Raw genomic sequence first — 17,728 nt, 5'->3', positions numbered from 1 at the left:
GTGTTGATGGGAGAATTGTGCAAATCTATTTTCTGCAAGCTGTGGTTGCAGGAAAGAAAAATCGCACCATATTTTTTTTTTTTTTTTTCACTTCAGACTCTACCTCATAGAGTGCATATTTATGCTCATGTTCTGCGTACCAGCCCATTGCATCTCTATTTTGGTTTCGCATCATTAGTGTCGCTTTTCTTTATGTGGGTTTCTCTTCCTCTTTTTTTTTTTTTTTTTTTTTATATATATATATATATTTTTTTTTTTTTTTTCCTCGTATGCTATTGTATCATGCACATATACAAATAACCCTGTATGAACCCATATATTACTCCATTTGCAAAGAGCAAACAAAAAGAAAAAGAAACATCATAAATCAACCATTTCAAGTTTTTACCCCCCCCTTCCCCCACCCCCCGTGTCTCACCCCAGACATTCTCTTCAGACCTATAAGTCTTTCTAGTTTTCTTCTAAGGGAGCGTTTTAAATTTCTTCCCTTAACTTTTCTGCGTAACTCCATGTTTTCTTGAAAAGCCTCCAGTTTTCCCATTTTGTGCTTAGTAAGATATTATTGCCCTCTAAACCCTCTTTCAGTTCTTCCATTTTGTATGTTTCTTCGACCGCATCGATCCATTCCCACATTTGAGGGGGGTCTGGATCTTGCCACCTTCTAGGGATTAATCTCTTAGCGGCGTTCAGGAGGTGCGGTGTCAGTGATTCCCTGTACCTTTTAATGCCTTCTTCTCCCCTGTGAAATAAAACGACCCATGGGTCCATCTTTATCTTTTTCTTTGTGATCTCTTCCACGCAACCCAATACATTTTCCCAATACTTTTTTATCTTGGGGCATCCCCACCAAAGGTGTGCCATATTTCCTGGTGATCTGCAGCCTCTCCAGCAGTCCCCTGTCTGCCCCTCTTTAAATTTTTTTAATTTATCCAGTGTCATATACCAACCGGCAATGCATTTAAAGCACATTTCCGCCGTGCGGCTATCCACCGCGGAGGAGTGAGTCAGAGTCAACATTTTCTCTATTGTGGTCCTATCCCGCTGTGTACCCAGTTCCCTTTCCCATTTTTCAATGAATGGAGGAATACTCAGCTCCCCCGCCTTCGACAAGATCCTATATAGTTTTGAAACAGTACCTTTAAATGTTTCTGTAGTACAGATTTTTTCCAGATCTGACAACTGGTCTCCTGACCTCAATGGATGTGGGAGACCCTGTATAAAATGGTTAAGCTGCCGATACCTCCACTCATTGATTTCCATTAAATTTTTATCAAGTTTTAGCTCCTGCAGTGTTCTAATGTGACCCTCACGCATTATGTCTCTTAATTGTGCGGTGTCTTTTTTTATCCAATGTCCCCCCACTTGTGTCTTACCCGGTGCAAAAAAATCATTGTTTTTCAGTGCTATGAGAGGTGAGTTATATTCCTTCTCAATTTTTTTATATACTATGTCCCATGTTTTCAGTGCCTTTTTAGTTATCTCGTGTATGTTTATATCCAGTGTCCTAAATTTGGGGGGGTTCCAAATCGCACCATCTATGGCCCGCCTTAGTCTTCAGGCATTAACCTTAAAACAGTATTAAACCCAAAAACAAAAATGTAATATATTGAAGCTAACCAATGCTTAAATGTGTTGGCTGCTTTCATTGTCTATTTTGGGCTTTTTTCTCCTTTATTTTTACCTGGTGATCTGGTCAGTAACACTTCCTGTCTTAGGGTGTCTCCACTGGATGAAAGAGCATGAACAGCAACATTGTCAGTCCAGGGACAGGGTAGGGTTTGATCTACTAGCATCTTTAGATGGACTTGACTAACAAATTAAAGCGATAGTAAAGTCTTAAGGTATACACTGTACCTAGCCTTATTATAGGCTTACCTGTAGGTACAAGTAAAAAAAAAAAAACAGGCTTTACTACCACTTTAATGTTAAACTCTAGCTAACACAGTTACAGCGGGAGTTCTTATTTTCCTTTTGGGATAAAGGTTTTATATAAAAGAGGACTATTGTAAGCATCAATGTTAATAGTTTGTCTCCACCCTCTAACTTCTACTTTTGCTGGACAGCTCAGTCTGTTAATAATAGTTTAAAAATAACAGATGTAGAGAGAAGTAAAGGACCCCCCCCAAATTATACTTACCTAGGTGGCTGCAGCATCGGTCCGATAGTGCATCTGCCCCCCCCCCTACACTGAGAGCCGAGCGGTCAAACACCGCCAATCACTTGGTTCTCAGAGCTCCCTGAGCAAAGAGCCGCTGACTGTCAGTCAGTCATAGCTCTCTGCTCTGCCCCTTCCTCGCTCACTGGAGCGTTGGGCTGTGGATGGGGCGGAGTGGGCATCTCAGTCTCTCAGCTCATACCTGCATTTTGCTTCAAGTCCGGCCAAATATGCACCATCACTGTCCTAATGGCACTGACAGGGAAGGGCATCTGGGGCGATCAATGGGTTAACTGTGTCCCCTCAGTGTGTTTCCAACTCTGTGCGTGTGTGTTTTGCCTGGGACAACACACAAATTTGTCTTCCTGCATAGCAGAAGGACAGGATGTGTGTGCGATCCCCTGACAGAACGGAGATCTGTCTTTGTTACTATGGCAGATCCCCGTTCTGTCTCTGCGGAGGGAATGATCACGGGTGGCCATCGAATCGACCAGACCCATTGACTGGCTCCCCTGCTGGCCACTGGGCGTCTGCCCACAGATTGCCACGTACTAGCCCGACATACACCTACGGCGACTCGCGCAGTCTAGCCAACCTGGGGCAGCTGGTCGGCAAGCAGTAAAAAGCAAACAAACAAAAAAAACCCGAACCTTTACAACCCCTTTAATTCTCAATACTGTCTCTGAGAAATTGGATTTTACTTTTTTGGGGAAAAAAAAAAAAACTTTGTTTGGGATGTATTCCGACTGGACCAGACTTAAGCATTCCAGGTGAAGTGAAGCCTGGAGAGCAATTTTTTTAGAAACTGATCACCCAACTCAAAGCCTGGAGCATCTGAATTATCCCGTGGACAATCAACTGGAAGGGAAGTGAGTCCCTTCAGAAGATCATCCAGATAAACTGTGACCTGGATGCCATGAGAAGGGAAAAAAAAGACAGGTGCTAGGACCTTTGTGAGTACTCTGGGAGGATAAGTCAAAAGATAGGGCAGCAATTTGGAATAGATTTTCTGCCACTGCTTATTGCAGAAAGCATTGATGAGGTGGATGATTGGTAACATCTTGGACAGTGGTGGCTGCTCCATATGAGGCACCGCACCCCCTAATCTAAATACAGGGTCCTGGACGCATGGATTTTAATGTTTTTGTTTTTTTTGGAAGCACGCTATTAAAGCCAGAGGCTCTAATTGGCTTAAAAAAAGCCCACCCAGTTGTGTGACAATAGCAAATTAATATTCGCTATGGTCTTCCAGATTCTCCTCCCAGCCAATCAGGAAGCGGGTCCTGGGGTGGGTGTTGGTTGGACATGTATGGTGTCCGACCTGTCCAGGCAGGGTCATGTGATAATGCAAGTGAGGGGGGCAAGGGGCACCTTCCAGGAGCCTGCACCCACCACCTCCGATTCCTGTTCCCTCTCCCGCATGATGGGTAGGGGGTGTTGTGGCAGCCACTGATCTTCAATGTTTATGCATGCCATTGTCTCAAAGGGAAAATGACCGATGTTGCAGATTCCATTTGGAATTTTAGAACTCGAGAGTGCTTACTGAGGGATTTTAAATCCAGTACAGAATGAATACCTCAGATGAGCTCTGGTACCATAGACAGGTTTGGCTGATTTGAGAAAAGAAAGCGATAAGCAAGTAGAATTTTTAACTTTTTTTTGTACCCCCTTGAAACCGACTAAACCAACATGCCTGTGACCCAGTCAGAGGAAAACTGCACTGGACTCCCCCTCCCCTTAGAAGCGGGGACACCCCTTCATTGGGAAGAGGGCTTTGGAGAAGACTTGCTGGATTTTGTGGCCCAACTCAAGGTTAATTGGGCCCAAATTTCACTTAGGGGTGTACTCATTTTTGTTGCTAGTGGTTTAGACAATAATGGCTGTGTGTTGAGCTATTTTGGAGGTGACAGCAAATTTACACTGTTATACAAGCTGTACACTCACTACTTTACATTGTAGCAAAGTGTAATTTCTTCAGTGTTTTCACATAAAGAGCTAGAATAAATTTTTTACAAAAATGTGAGAGGTGTACTGACTTTTGTGAGATACTGTATATATCATCACTCACATGGGCACAGACAAACAACTCTTTCTTCAAAATAACAAAAAGGTAGCAATCAACAAAGTTTGTTAACCAGTTAGCAACCGCCCTATAGACGAAATACGTCTACAAGGCGGTTGCTTAACTCTAGGAGGGCGTCAATGTACGTCCTCCTAGAATCGCGCTCCCGCGCGCCCTGTGGGGCGCGCACACGGGAGTCTCCGTGACCGCCGGGTCCTCCGGACCCGGCTGATCACGGATCACGGTAAATCGCCGCTGATAGCGGCGGTTTACCACGTGATCGCTCCGTCCAATGACGGAGCGATCACTAGTAAACAAACCGGCGTCATGTGATGACGCCGGTTCCTCCCTCTCCTCTCTGTACCGAACGGTACAGTGTGAGAGAGGAGAGGGGAGAGAGCGGAAGCAGCAGCAGCTGCTGCTGCGGGCTGGATCTGTGACACATGCAGTCACAGATCCAGCCATCCATCCCTCCCTGTGCAATACTCTGCAGTACCAGCCATACTCTGCAATGCCCCCACACTCTGCAATGCCCCCACACTCTGCAATGCCCCCACACTCTGCAATGCCCCCACACTCTGCAATGCCCCAAAATACTCTGCAATGCCCCCACACTGTGCAATACCCCAAAATACTCTGCAATACCCCAAAATACTCTGCAATGCCCGCAATACTCCGCAATGCCCCACAATACTCCGCAATGCCCCGCAATACCCCACAATACTCCGCAATACCCCACAATACTCCGCAATACCCCACAATACTCCGCAATACCCCACAATACTCCGCAATACCCCACAATACTCCGCAATACCCCACAATACTCCGCAATACCCCACAATACTCCGCAATACCCCACAATACTCCGCAATACCCCACAATACCCCACAATACTCCGCAATACCCCACAATACCCCACAATACTCCGCAATACTCCGCAATACTCCGCAATACCCCACAATACCCCAAATACTCCTCAATACCCTGCAACGTCGTCTATGGGGATTTAAGTAGCGAAGTTTGGCGCCATTCCACGAGCGTGTGCAATTTTGAAGGGTGACATGTTGGGTATCTATTTACTCGGCGTAACTTCATCTTTCACATTTATGCAAAAGAATGAAGAAAAAATACTAAATTTGCCAAATTTTATAACAGAAACAAAGAAAAAATATTTTTTTTTACAGAATTTTCAGTCTTTTTTCTTTTATAGCGCAAAAAATAAAAAACCCAACGGTGATTAAATACCACCAAAAGAAAGCTCTATTTGTGTGAAAAAAAGGACGAAAATTTCATTTGGGTACAGTGTTGTATGACTGAGTAATTGTCATTCAAATTGTGAGAGCACCGAAAGCTGAAAATTGGTCTGGTTATTAAGGGGGTTTACGTGCCTAGTGGTCAAGTGGTTAAAATCCTTGCAAATGTACATGCAGAGGGCATTTTTTTCTTAACAAAAGTGGAGTTCCTCTTTAAATAAAATAAGCAAATGCATTCAGTAAGTCACTGAACTATATTTTATATATAGTAAATTTAAATATTATCTGGAGTTTACGTTTAAAGACTGTACATGGAGAGACAGAGACAGAGAGAGAGAGAGAGAGAGAGAGAGAGAGAGAGAGAGAGACACACACAGAGAGAAAAAGAGAGAGAGAGAGAGAGAGAGAGAGAAAGAGAGAGAGAGAGAGAGAGAGAGAGAGACACACACAGACAGAGAGAGAGAGAGAGAGAGAGAGACACAGAGAGAGAGAGAGAGACACAGACACAGAGAGAGAGAGAGAGACACAGACACAGAGAGAGAGAGAGAGAGAGAGAGAGAGAGAGAGAGAGAGAGAGAGAGAGAGAGAGAGAGAGAGAGAGAGAGACACAGAGAGACAGACAAAGAGAGAGAGAGAGAGAGAGAGAGAGAGAGAGAGAGTGTGTATTTGTAGGCACAATTTACCTGTATTGATCATTCCTCTGCTATTTCAGTTTCTTGGTGAACCACCACTTTGGTTACTGACATGTCGGGATGCTGCTCTTTTGCTTCTTTGATTGCTTGAACCAAAACCTGAGGAGATGTAATACTTTATTACAGTCTGGAAGGAACTTTATTGTTTTCTGCTAATGTCTACTTAGTAAACACATATTTAACTCAAAAAGTCAGCAATGTGTTACTCAGTTACCTGGTCATGATCCAGGTCTCCATCCCCAGTGATGACTATTCTCTTCTCTATTCGAGTCTCAGATATACCACCTTTCACAGTCTAGAGAAAACAAGCAAACCACATTTAGATGACACATGGCTGCAAGACAGTTCAGAGCAAAGATAACAAAAATGTGTTTTTTCACAGCACTTGAAAACCCTCATGAAGAGCAAATGCAAGCATATTCCAACTAGCAAGAGTGTACTGGAACATTTATTTTGGTATTTTCTTAACTATAGTTAATCATGAAAAGATGAATAAACAGAACCTGGGAAACAGGATTATTGCCTCCTAGACGGTAAGGAGGAGAACATCCAACATGCACAGAATAATGGATGTCAGCGTCCAAGGGTCTGATCCTTTTGTTAACAGTGGAATCAAACCTTTAAATATCTTTAGGCAGTCCAAAAGGTGGCGGGCATGAAGTTAGAAGCTCCTCCAGAATGTGAACGGTTTTGCTTTTTATGGGCAAAAGTTTGCTTTAGCTACCCCGCATCAGAAGAACATTCATCTTTCCTACATTCACACTGCTCAGTTTAGCTGCCATAGAAGCTATACAATACATTCAGGTATGCAGAAGCATGTGATATGGCTGGACCAAATCACCAAGCACCAGCACTGTCACAGAGGAGAATCCACAGCCCTGTGCAAGATGGCACTTGAGTGACTTCTAGCTTATGTTATGTCTCCTGGCCATCAGCTGTACATAGCAATGGGAAAGCAAAAGGAAAGTGACTGTATGTTGCTGGGGGAAGTTATAGTAAACCTTGGCTTTCACTGCATCAGCAAGGCATAGCTTCACTTTAACCACTTGAATACCGGGCACTTTCAACCCCTTCCTGTCTGGGCCAATTTTTAGCTTTAAGTGTTGTCACAGTTTGAATGACAATTCTACGGTCATGCAATACTGTACATAATTTATATTTCTATAATTTTTCCCCCCACAAATAGAGCTTATAAAATTTTGTAAATAAGTTTTTTCTCATTCACTGACGGCCACTGATGAGGCGGCACTGATAAGCGGCATTGATGGGCACCGATGGGTGGCACTGATGTTCTGGACTGATGGGTACTGATCGGCAGCACTGACAGGCATTACTGATGGGCACGGATTGACATCTCAGGTGAGCACCGCTGATGGGGCTGCACTGATAATCAATGCGCTGATTATGAGTGCAGACCCCCCATCGGAGGAGTCGCTCATCGGCTCTCCTCTACTCGCGCCCTGTCAGCACGAATAGAGGAAAGCCGATAACCAACACTTCCTGGGTGAGCTGTGATTAAAAACAGCTGATCACATGGTAAAGAGCCATGTCATAGGCTCTTTACCAAGCTCAGAGATGCAGTGTGTCAGAGAGAAAAAAAAATAAGCATTACCGCTCACCGCACAAGTGGCTTATCCTGCTGGACGTCATGCGACGTTCAGTCAGGATAATGGAACCACTGCCCGGCCGTCATTCTGCTATAGGACAGGCCGGATGTGGTTAAATAGTTAAACAGATTATTTTGTACTTTGTTGCTACTCTCAAGACCATGACCCTTAGCAGCTCTGCACTGTCCAAAATGTAAGTGACATAACCAAAAGTGGATGGCCACAGACAATTTTATAAATTCTACCACTCCCATCATGCTTCCTAAATATATACAGCATGCACACATGTTGAATTTAGGTCCACTTTGAAAACATGATATCAGCTAGGGTACTTTACCTTGGTAATCTGAGTTGTGGTGGTACTACTGGTCGTTTCAGAGGTAACTGTGTGGGCAGTAAGCAGAATGCCAGGTTCTCCATCATTGTTAACATCATCACTCTGTTGAAATAAGCAAAAATGTAGGGCTATGACAATATACCCTTAACCTGATACATTCTTTCATACCATACAAAAAGTTACTAGTAGAAAGATGGCACAAGAATAAATGTTACATATTAAAATATAACTGATCTACAAAAAGATTTCAATCTGATTGTAAAATTTAACAGATCTACATCAAATTATACAGAAGTCTAAATGTGTGGCCTCACATTAAATCTAATGTATTCATAGCATTTTTTAAATAAGGAAGTATAAAATTGGAAATGAGTAACAAAGAACCTGTAAATGTTCAAATTGGTCTTTAGAGCATACACAGCAAAATACCGTAGTTTTCATCCACTTTCCTTCTTTGATCTACCACTGACCAGGTAACTCAAGAAATACTGATTGCTTTTGGGTATTAAGTAATATGTGACACTCCTCTTGACTCTCTACAAAGCAGTACTTCTGTGCCTGCACAACCAATCACCGGGCCAAGTGCTGTGACATGGTAATGCCACAATGCTGAGCGGTACACTATATACCAGTCCCTATGCCAGACCTGTTCTAAAATGTACACAGGAATCATGGAATGAGAGTTTAGCTCTGTGGGACCAATTGTTGGGTAAGCAAATGTTACACCCCAAAGTAAAATAAATCAGTACTGTGCTTATGCTTAGTTGCAGCTTTACTTTAATTAGACCTAAGCATATTGCAAAGGTGGTCACATAACTCCCATTGTCTTTTAATGTCTCTTACATTTTCACGGCACTATATTTACATGTGTCCTGATGAAACAAAGTGCTCAGACTCTGTTCAAGTAACATGATTTGCCGTTTAAAAAAAAAAATGTATGTTACCCTTTTTAAGGATTAGGGATAACAAACACAGGGGCCCGGATTCAGAAAGGAGATACGGCGGCGTATCTCCGGATACGCCGTCGTAACTCTGAGTGTGCGGGGTCGTAACTATGCGACTGATTCATAGAATCAGTTACGCATAGATTTCCCCAAGATCCGACCGGCGTAAGTGTCTTACACAGTCGTATCTTAGGCTGCATATTTACACTGGCTGCTAGGTGGCGCTTCCATATATTTACGCGAGGAATATGCTAATTAGGTAGATACGCCGATTCAGAAACGTACGTCCGCCCGGCGCATTATTTTACGTCGTTTGCGTTCGGCTTTTTCCGGCGTAAAGTTACCCGTGCTATATGAGGGGTATCCTATGTTAAAGCGGGGGTTCACCCTTAGAGGGCACTTTTCCCCCTTAGATTCCTGCTCGTTTTTACTAGGGGAATCGGCTATTTATTTTAAAATATGTGCAGTACTTACCCGTTTACGAGATGCATCCTCTCCGTCGCTTCCGGGTATGGGCTTCGGGAATGGGCGTTCCTTCTTGATTGACAGGCTTCCGAGAGGCTTCCGACGGTCGCATCCATCGCGTCACGATTTTCCGAAAGAAGCCGAACGTCGGTGCGCAGGCGCAGTATAGAGCCGCACCGACGTTCGGCTTCTTTCGGCTACGAGTGACGCGATGGATGCGACCGTCGGAAGCCTCTCGGAAGGCTGTCAATCAAGAAGGAACACCCGCTCCCGAAGACCCATACCCGGAAGCGACTGAAGAAGATGCAGCTCGAAAACGGGTAAGTACTGCTCATATTTTAAAATAAATAGCCGATTCCCCTAGTAAAAACGAGCAGGAAGCTAAGGGGAGAAATTTTTTTTTTTTACAAATGGGTGAACTCCCGCTTTAAGTATGGACGTCGTTCCCGCATCGAATTTTTAAAAATTTACGTAAGTCGTTCGCGAATAGGGCTGTACGCAAGTTACGTTCACGTCTAAAGCATTGACGATTTGCGGCGTAATTTCGAGCATGCGCACTGGGATTTTTTCATGAATGGCGCATGCGCCGTTCGTAAAAAACGTCAAATACGCGGGGTCACATGTAATTTAAATAAAACACGCCCACATCATCCACATTTGAATTAGGCGGGCTTACGCCGACACACATCCGTTACGCTGCCGTAACATAGGGCGCAAGTCCTTTCTGAATACGGAACTTGCACCCTAATTTACGGCGGCATAACTTATCTGCGATACGTTACGCCCGCCGATAGACAATTCTATCTGAATCCAGGCCAGGGTCTGTATCGATACAAGACCACTGAAAATATAAAGTGAACAGATCTATTATTATTGCTAAGCAACCTTATGGCACAACAATTTGATAATCTAGAGCCGATAAAAAATATAGTTGGAACCCATATTAAAAACGTGTATCAATTGCTGTATTATGTAATAGGATATGTAATGTGGAAGTGTAGTCTTGGTTTTGACAGACTTTGAGCAGCCATGCTATTGTCGCAGAAGAGATATGCAATGTCTCTTCTGCAATAATATGCACCCATCTGCCTGCTCGCAGTGACCTTCAGCATGTAAACGAGGCTGTGCATGCATCAGACCAATCCTTGTGCACCAGGATGAGTGGCTCCTACACAGAATAATGTCACCCCGCGCTGGCCAATGAGATGGCCAGGAGACTGGCACACTGAAAAACATGCCGACAAGAGACAGGGACCATTAGAGGAAAGGTAAGTAAGGATTCCTTTAGTTCCGCTTTAAATTTAGGTTAATAAAGTGAATAAAACTGGTGATATTAATGTCTTCTTCAACCTCTGTAATCACCAAAATATGAGGAAAATGTGCATACATCTATAAATACAGGTATAGGCGATTTCATTAAAAACAGTGCAGCAACAGTGATGTGCACATTGCAGTAACCAATAGCAACCAGCTTTGACCTACTAGCTAGAATAATGATTCAGGAGCAAGTCAATAGAATTCTAAAAACTAGCAGACAATATCAAGTAGAACACTTTCGTTCACAAAGGTTAAAAAGAAAAAGTACCAGTATTATTTTAAGGGCACTGGTTTCTGGAATATTTAGATTCACTGTACTCTATACACCGTTTTAAAGAATTCTGGGCACAATTTTCAAATTCACACAGCTGTAAGGTCAATACTTACTTTAGCTGCCTCATATGTGATTGTTTTAGTCTCTGTGTGTACCAAGGGAACCTCCTTGGTAGGTATTTGCCCTTTCTCAGCTACTGAAGGATTAGAGATGGTCACAGTTTGTGTTTTCACCAGGGGGGGCTGCACAGAAAAGCAAAACGATATTAGAAAAATTCTGATTATCATCCTTTGGTTTAGCTGCTAGATACCTATGAAAATTGTATGCAGAAATCCTTATATAATAGAAGTATTTGTGTGTGTGTGCGCGCATGTATGTGTGTGTGTGTGTGTATATATATATATATATATATATATACATACTCAAGGGTCTTTTACAATACACGGGCTTCCTTAAAGTGAATGGATAGCCTTATACTTAAAGTGGTTCAAAACACAAAAGGATTTTTTTTTACCTTAAAGTGGATGTAAACCCTCACATATACCCAGTGAAGCGAATGGCTTCAGATGATACACAGAGATGAAACAAATCTCCCTATATAAAGTTTTACATGCATCTCTGCTGTCTTCAGATTGCTATATTCTTTAGAACAAGGGTCTCAAACTGGTGGCCCTCCAGCTGTTGTAGAACTACAAGTCCCATCATGCCTCTGCCTGTGGGAGTCATGCTGGTAACTGTCATTCTTGCAATGCCTCATTGGACTTGTAGTTTTGCAACAGCTGGAGGGCCGCCAGTTTGAGACGCCTGCTTTAGAAAGTGCAGATCATGTTAGATTTTTTCTTCCTGTTCAGCATTGCAAGTGAAGTCTTAGCATACACTGTGTGACAGCTGATTGGGGGTAAGGCACACCCCCCAACTACACATAGGCAGAGGGAGGAAGTAAGGAATGTGCAAAGCTGTGCTGTGAATAGACAAACTCTCTGCTAATCTATTTATAGCACCCACCCCGACACAAATTTCCAGCTGCTTTTATTGTCAGAAGTTATCATGCTGATAACAGAACATTACAGATATGTGTGCTTAGGTCAAATTTCACGAAACGGGTTTACATCCACTTTAATGTATTCTCTGCATGAGGCTGGGTTCACATATTTGCAAATTGGATGCAGGTTTCCTTGCATCCAATTCGCATGACAGGCGAGTGTGACCGGCTCTCAATGGAGCCAGTTTACACAGGTCTGGGGTGGCCACAGTCCAGATTGCAGAAGGGTCCTGTGTGTCTGTGTCCAGTTCAGGTGCAAATACCGGAAACAATTCAGACCCGAGTCCCATCTGAACCAGTGTACAGAAACGCACCGACCCCATTCTGTGAACCGCGGCCGCACATGTGTACCCGGCTATTAGGTCAAAAACCTTCCAAAGTCTGTGCCTCTCATCATCTCTTTAAACACTTACCTGTCACCACCTTCAATCCAGCACTTTCCCCGCTGTCAGCTCAGCTCTCCTCTCCTACTGCTTTCACAGGACCCAGAGGCAATCATATCCTGTGAGGATGGAGCGGGGAGAGCCATGTTGTGCATATCCATTGACGCACACAGGCCAACTTGGGAGCAAGTCTCTGGGTCCTATGGGGGAACTCAGAGAGGAGGAGCCGAGAGTACCAACGGGGGACCCTAGAAGGAGACTGGGACCACGCTATGCAATACCATTGCACAGAGCAGTAAAGTCTAATGTGTTTACCATTTTAATTTAATTTTTTTTTGACATTTACAATAATTTAAATACTCTCCCAAAATCATTAATGTAGCACAGCATTGTTACAAAATGTAAATATCACTATAGTATATATACACACACAATTACAGTTGTGCTCAAAAGTTTACATACCCTGACAGAATTTATAAGTTCTTGGCCATTTTTCAGAGAATATGAATGATAACACAAAAACATTTTCTTTCACTCATGGTTAGTGTTTGGGTGAAGCCATTTATTATCAATCAACTGTGTTTATTCTTTTTAAATCACAATGGCAACAGAAACTACCCAAATGACCCTGATCAAATGACAGGTCGACTTGGCCTTGTGTTTTGGATCATTCTCATGTTGGAGTGTCCAAGTACGTCCCATGCGCATCTTCATGGCTGATGAATGCAAATGTTCCCCCAGTATTTTTTGACAATACTGCATTCATCTTGCCATCAATTTCGACCAAATTTCCTGTGCCTTTGTAGCTCACACATCCCCAAAACATCAGCGATCCACCTCCGTGTTTCACAGTAGGAATGGTGTACCTTTCATCATAGCCCTTGTTGACTCCTCTCCAAATGTAGGGTTTATGGTTGTGGACAAAAAGCACAATTTTGGTCTCATCACTCCAAATGACTTTGTGCCAGAAGGTTTTAGGCTTGTATCTGTGCCAGTTGGCATGTTATAAGCAGGATACTTTGTGGCATTTTCATAGTAAGGGCTTTCTTCTGGCGAGATGACCATGCAGCCCATCTTTCTTTAAGTGCCTCCTTATTGTGAATCTTGAAACAGGTCACACCACATTTTTTCAGAGTCCTGTATTTCACCTGAAGTTATTTGTGGGTTTTTCTTTGCACCCCGAACAATTTTCCTGGCAGTTGTGGCTGAAATGTAGTTGGTCTACCTGACCTTGGTTTGGTTTCAACAGAACCCCTAATTTTCTACTTCTTGATTAGAGTTTAAACACTGCTGATTGGCATTCTCAATTCCATGGATTTTTTTTTATATCCCTTTCCTGTTTTATACAGTTCAACTACCCTTTCCTGCAGATCCTTTGACAATTATTTTGCTTTCCCCATGACTCAGAATCCAGAAACATCAGTGCAGCACTGGATAAAAGATGCAAGGGTCTGTCAGGAGTCCATAAACTCATTGACCTTTTATATACACACACACACACACACACACACACACACACACACACTAATTACAAGCAAACAGATCACAGGTGAGTATGGTTAGCTTTAATAGCCACTCAAACACCTTTGTGTCAACTTGTGTGCATGTTATCAGGCCAAAATCACTAGGGTATGTAAACTTTTGATCAGGGTCATTTGTGCAGTTTCTGTTGTCATTATGATTTAAAAATAGTAGTCAGTGCCTGTCATGTGACTGCAATGCCTTTCATTTTCAAGTCTAAAAGGACAGCCAGCTAGCAGCATCAGTTCCAGAAGTGACCATGCTCCTCTGGAGGCAGTGGGCACATACATGATGGGAGGGGTTGATTCTAGATTCCCCTGTCAGTGCTCTTTCATGAAGGAGGATGCTTGTGCATTCTTGTTCAAGAGAAAATTAATAAATAAATAAAAATTAATCGGTTACAGAGAAGGGCTGGCAGAAGGTCCAATCCACATATGCAGCTGTGCACATGCTATGAATAAAGACTGGATGCAGGAGAAGGAAGCCTGATATAGGGACAACTGTCAGTGCAGCTGGAAGCTTTGAGGTGTCCACACAAATCACAGTCCACAAGCTTTATAATCTGTCAGGATGTAGAAAGTAACTAACTGAATTATGTTCCATGAAAGCTTTTCTAAGCAAACTAAAGCCACTGGGAGAGGAGAAAGAGTACCCAATCACATTCTGCCTGCTGTGCAGAATTCTAGTAATGGAAAGAATAAAGCCATCGGCTTCGTACATGTATATGTGCATGAACTCAAAGGTCTGGTCAAGGAATTGTATGACAAGAAGTCAGTGGATCCTTGTTGGCTGTGCTCTGAAGACTGGATGCAGGGAGTGCTGTCAAAAGAAGGGCTAGAAGTGCTGCAAATGGGGAGAGTGCACTCTCCCAGTGAACCCAGCCTGCTTGAGACAGCTTTCACTGAACCCAAGTCAGATAGTTTTTTTCCTGCACCCAGACTATACCACTTGATCATAAGGGGTATGGTGGACTGTGATTTGTGCCGACACCCCAAAGGTTCCAGCTACACTGAAAGCTGTCCCTGCATCCAACTTCCATCTCCATGGCCAGTCTTGGCTTATAGCCTGAGCACAGCTGCATATTTTGACTGGACCTTCTGGCTCAGGCTTTCATTGATGTGCAGAGAGGCTGCAGATCAGGCATCTGGGGGGATCTCGACATTGTTAGGATCCCTGCAGAGCCTAGAACACTTTGATGTCATCTGACAGCAAGCTTTGGCCCGCTGTTGGGTCAACCTGGGTTGAAAGTGTGCAAAAATAAGTTCACTCCTGTGACCCACAACTTTGGCCAAAAAAGCTTTTCCCATACTTTTTTTCAAATTCTTTATTTATAGAATAAAGTATCCATCAGAGCAAACAATACAAACCGATTTACATATTAAAAAAACAAAGATAACATTGTCTCAGTGAGAGATATAGGATACACAAAACATCAGGCGCCCGGAGAAGACAAATGAACTCTCAACAAAAATCCGGGACGAACCCTATCAAATGTTGCAGAAATCGCTCAGATGGATTTTAAGACCTTTTGGTCAAGAAAGTAGGCAAAAAGAGACGAGCGAGGAGAAGGAAGCCTATGAGCACCAGAGAAGTAGGAATCGTGGGACGCGTACAAGTGTCAGCAAGATTGGCATGAAGACCTCAATCCCCAGAACACTACTCCAGAAGGGCCTTGCCCTTGCCCGAATACACGTACATGTTCCAGTATGACCATTATATACCGTAAATATATCAATCAGTATATTGCTCTCTCCTGTTTTGGGCGGTAAGTATTAGGTCCTCCAAAGCGTTAATACTCCTGATTTTGTTGAGCCACATGCCAATGGAAGGAGGGTTAGGGTCTTTCCAGCACAAAGTGATACAGGTTTTGGCAGCATTAAGCATGTGACAAAGTATACATTTCTTATATGTCTTAAGGGGAATTTCAAAGCAATGGAGCAAGAAGGAGGCAGGATCCTCTGACAAATCTGTAAATTGCTGGGTGATCTTTTGCACCTCAGACCAATGCAGTTTTATTTTGGGAAATGTCCAGAATACAAAAAGTAGAGTCCAATGTTCCCCCCCGGCATCTTCAGCACCCATATCAAATATATCTGCAATTGTGTTCTGTGTGATTTACCTTCCTTTGCATAGCCTAAAGGATGACATCTTCTCTAGCTCTTGTGTCACCTGTCTACTCAATGGTTAAAGTGATTGTAAAGTCTAATTTTTTTCTGAGAAAAATAACAATCATGTCATACTTACCTGCTCTGTTGCAGTGGATTTGCACAGAGAAGCCCAGATCCTCCTCTTCTCCGGTCCCTCTTCTGTGATCCTGGCCCCTCCCTCCTGTTTAGTGCCCCCACAGCAAACTACTTGCTATGGGGGGAAACCGAGCCGAGTCACAGCTCCCTGTATCCATTCACACACAGAGCCCTGACCCAGCCCTGCCCCATCTCTCTCCTGATTGCCTATCTGACTTGGAATGACAGTAGCGGGATCCAATGGCGCCATTGCTGTGTCACATATGTAAACAACGCTCAGACCACACATGTGAGGTATCGCCGCGATTGTAAGAGCGAGAGCAATAATTCTAGCGCTAGACCTCCTCTAACTCTAAACGGGTAACCTGTAAAAAAAATGGGGATTTTTGAAGTACCAAAGTTTAGCCCAATTTCACGAGTGTGCACAATTTCAAAGCATGACATGTTAGGTATCTATTTACTTGGCATAACATTATCTTTCACATTGTGCAATAAAATTGGTCTAACTTTAGTTTAGTTTTTTTAATGCACAAAACATCCCCCCCCCCCCCAAAAACGACCACTATTTTATTCCCTAGGATCTCTACTAAAAAAAAACCATATATAAATGTTTGGGGGTTCTAAATAATTTACTAGCAAAAAAAAAAATGATTTTTACATGTAGGAGCGAAGTGTCAGAATTGGCCTAGGTAACAAGTGGTTAAGTAAATATGTCACTGCACTAATTTGGGTTTTATACTGCTGTATAATGTTTTCCCTCCACTCAACTTACTAGTAAGAAGGTTTATGTTTTAGTCCCAGACAAAGCCACAAAGAATCCAGAATTTAAAAATAAATTAACCATTTAAATTCTAAACTCAAATGAGGACCTTTCCTTGAAAAAATGATTGATATTCAGAATTTTCTCTGAATATGTCCTTCCACTAAAATGACATGTTAACTTGCTATTAAACATATAATGTTGTCTAATGGGAACAAAAACAATCTAAAATAGGAGACAGCAGTTTGTTTATTTCATTCACATAGAGACACTGATAATGACATGAGCCCTATGGAGTAGTGTCCACTCGAGAACATTAGTAATAGAATAGGAAAAATACTTAAAATAGTGAGCAGAATCAGAACCTATAAACAATACAGATTAACACAGGAAAGAAAATGAATAAAAAAGCATATTTAAAAATCAAAAGTACAATTGTAACAGTGAATCTGTAATATACTAGGTCAAAGATATTAACGTACAAATTTTACATTAAAGGCAAAGAAAACTCAGGCTTAACAGGTGAAAAAAATTAACTATAATAAATAGAAATCTTATTTGTTAAAAGAGCAGCTAATATAAATTAGAATACATACTGTAGTAACACTAAGAGAATGGGCAGATACCATCCATATAGTCTTGTTCAAATTACATCATGTCGTTAGTAGAACTT

The 17,728-nt window shown here is 42.5% G+C and overlaps 1 protein-coding gene across 21 annotated transcripts in view; it reads right to left on the bottom strand.

Moving 5' to 3' along the window:
• The window catches only part of EPB41 (erythrocyte membrane protein band 4.1), a 206,288-nt gene that overhangs the window by 1,972 nt on the left and 186,588 nt on the right, over positions 1-17,728 (bottom strand). For all 21 annotated transcript variants that reach the window (XM_040337240.1, XM_040337246.1, XM_040337242.1 and 18 more), the window contains 4 exons: positions 11,220-11,348; positions 8,107-8,208; positions 6,377-6,457; positions 6,154-6,261 (listed from right to left, as the gene is read on the bottom strand). In XM_040337240.1, coding sequence (XP_040193174.1) covers positions 6,163-6,261; positions 6,377-6,457; positions 8,107-8,208; positions 11,220-11,348 — 411 coding nt within the window. In that variant the 3' untranslated portion in view covers positions 6,154-6,162. The remainder of the gene's footprint in view (positions 1-6,153; positions 6,262-6,376; positions 6,458-8,106; positions 8,209-11,219; positions 11,349-17,728) is intronic.

This window comes from Rana temporaria, chromosome 2 (assembly GCF_905171775.1).
Source record: "Rana temporaria chromosome 2, aRanTem1.1, whole genome shotgun sequence".
Taxonomy (NCBI): Eukaryota; Metazoa; Chordata; class Amphibia; order Anura; family Ranidae; genus Rana; species Rana temporaria.
This window is presented reverse-complemented; position numbering and strand designations above follow the sequence as displayed.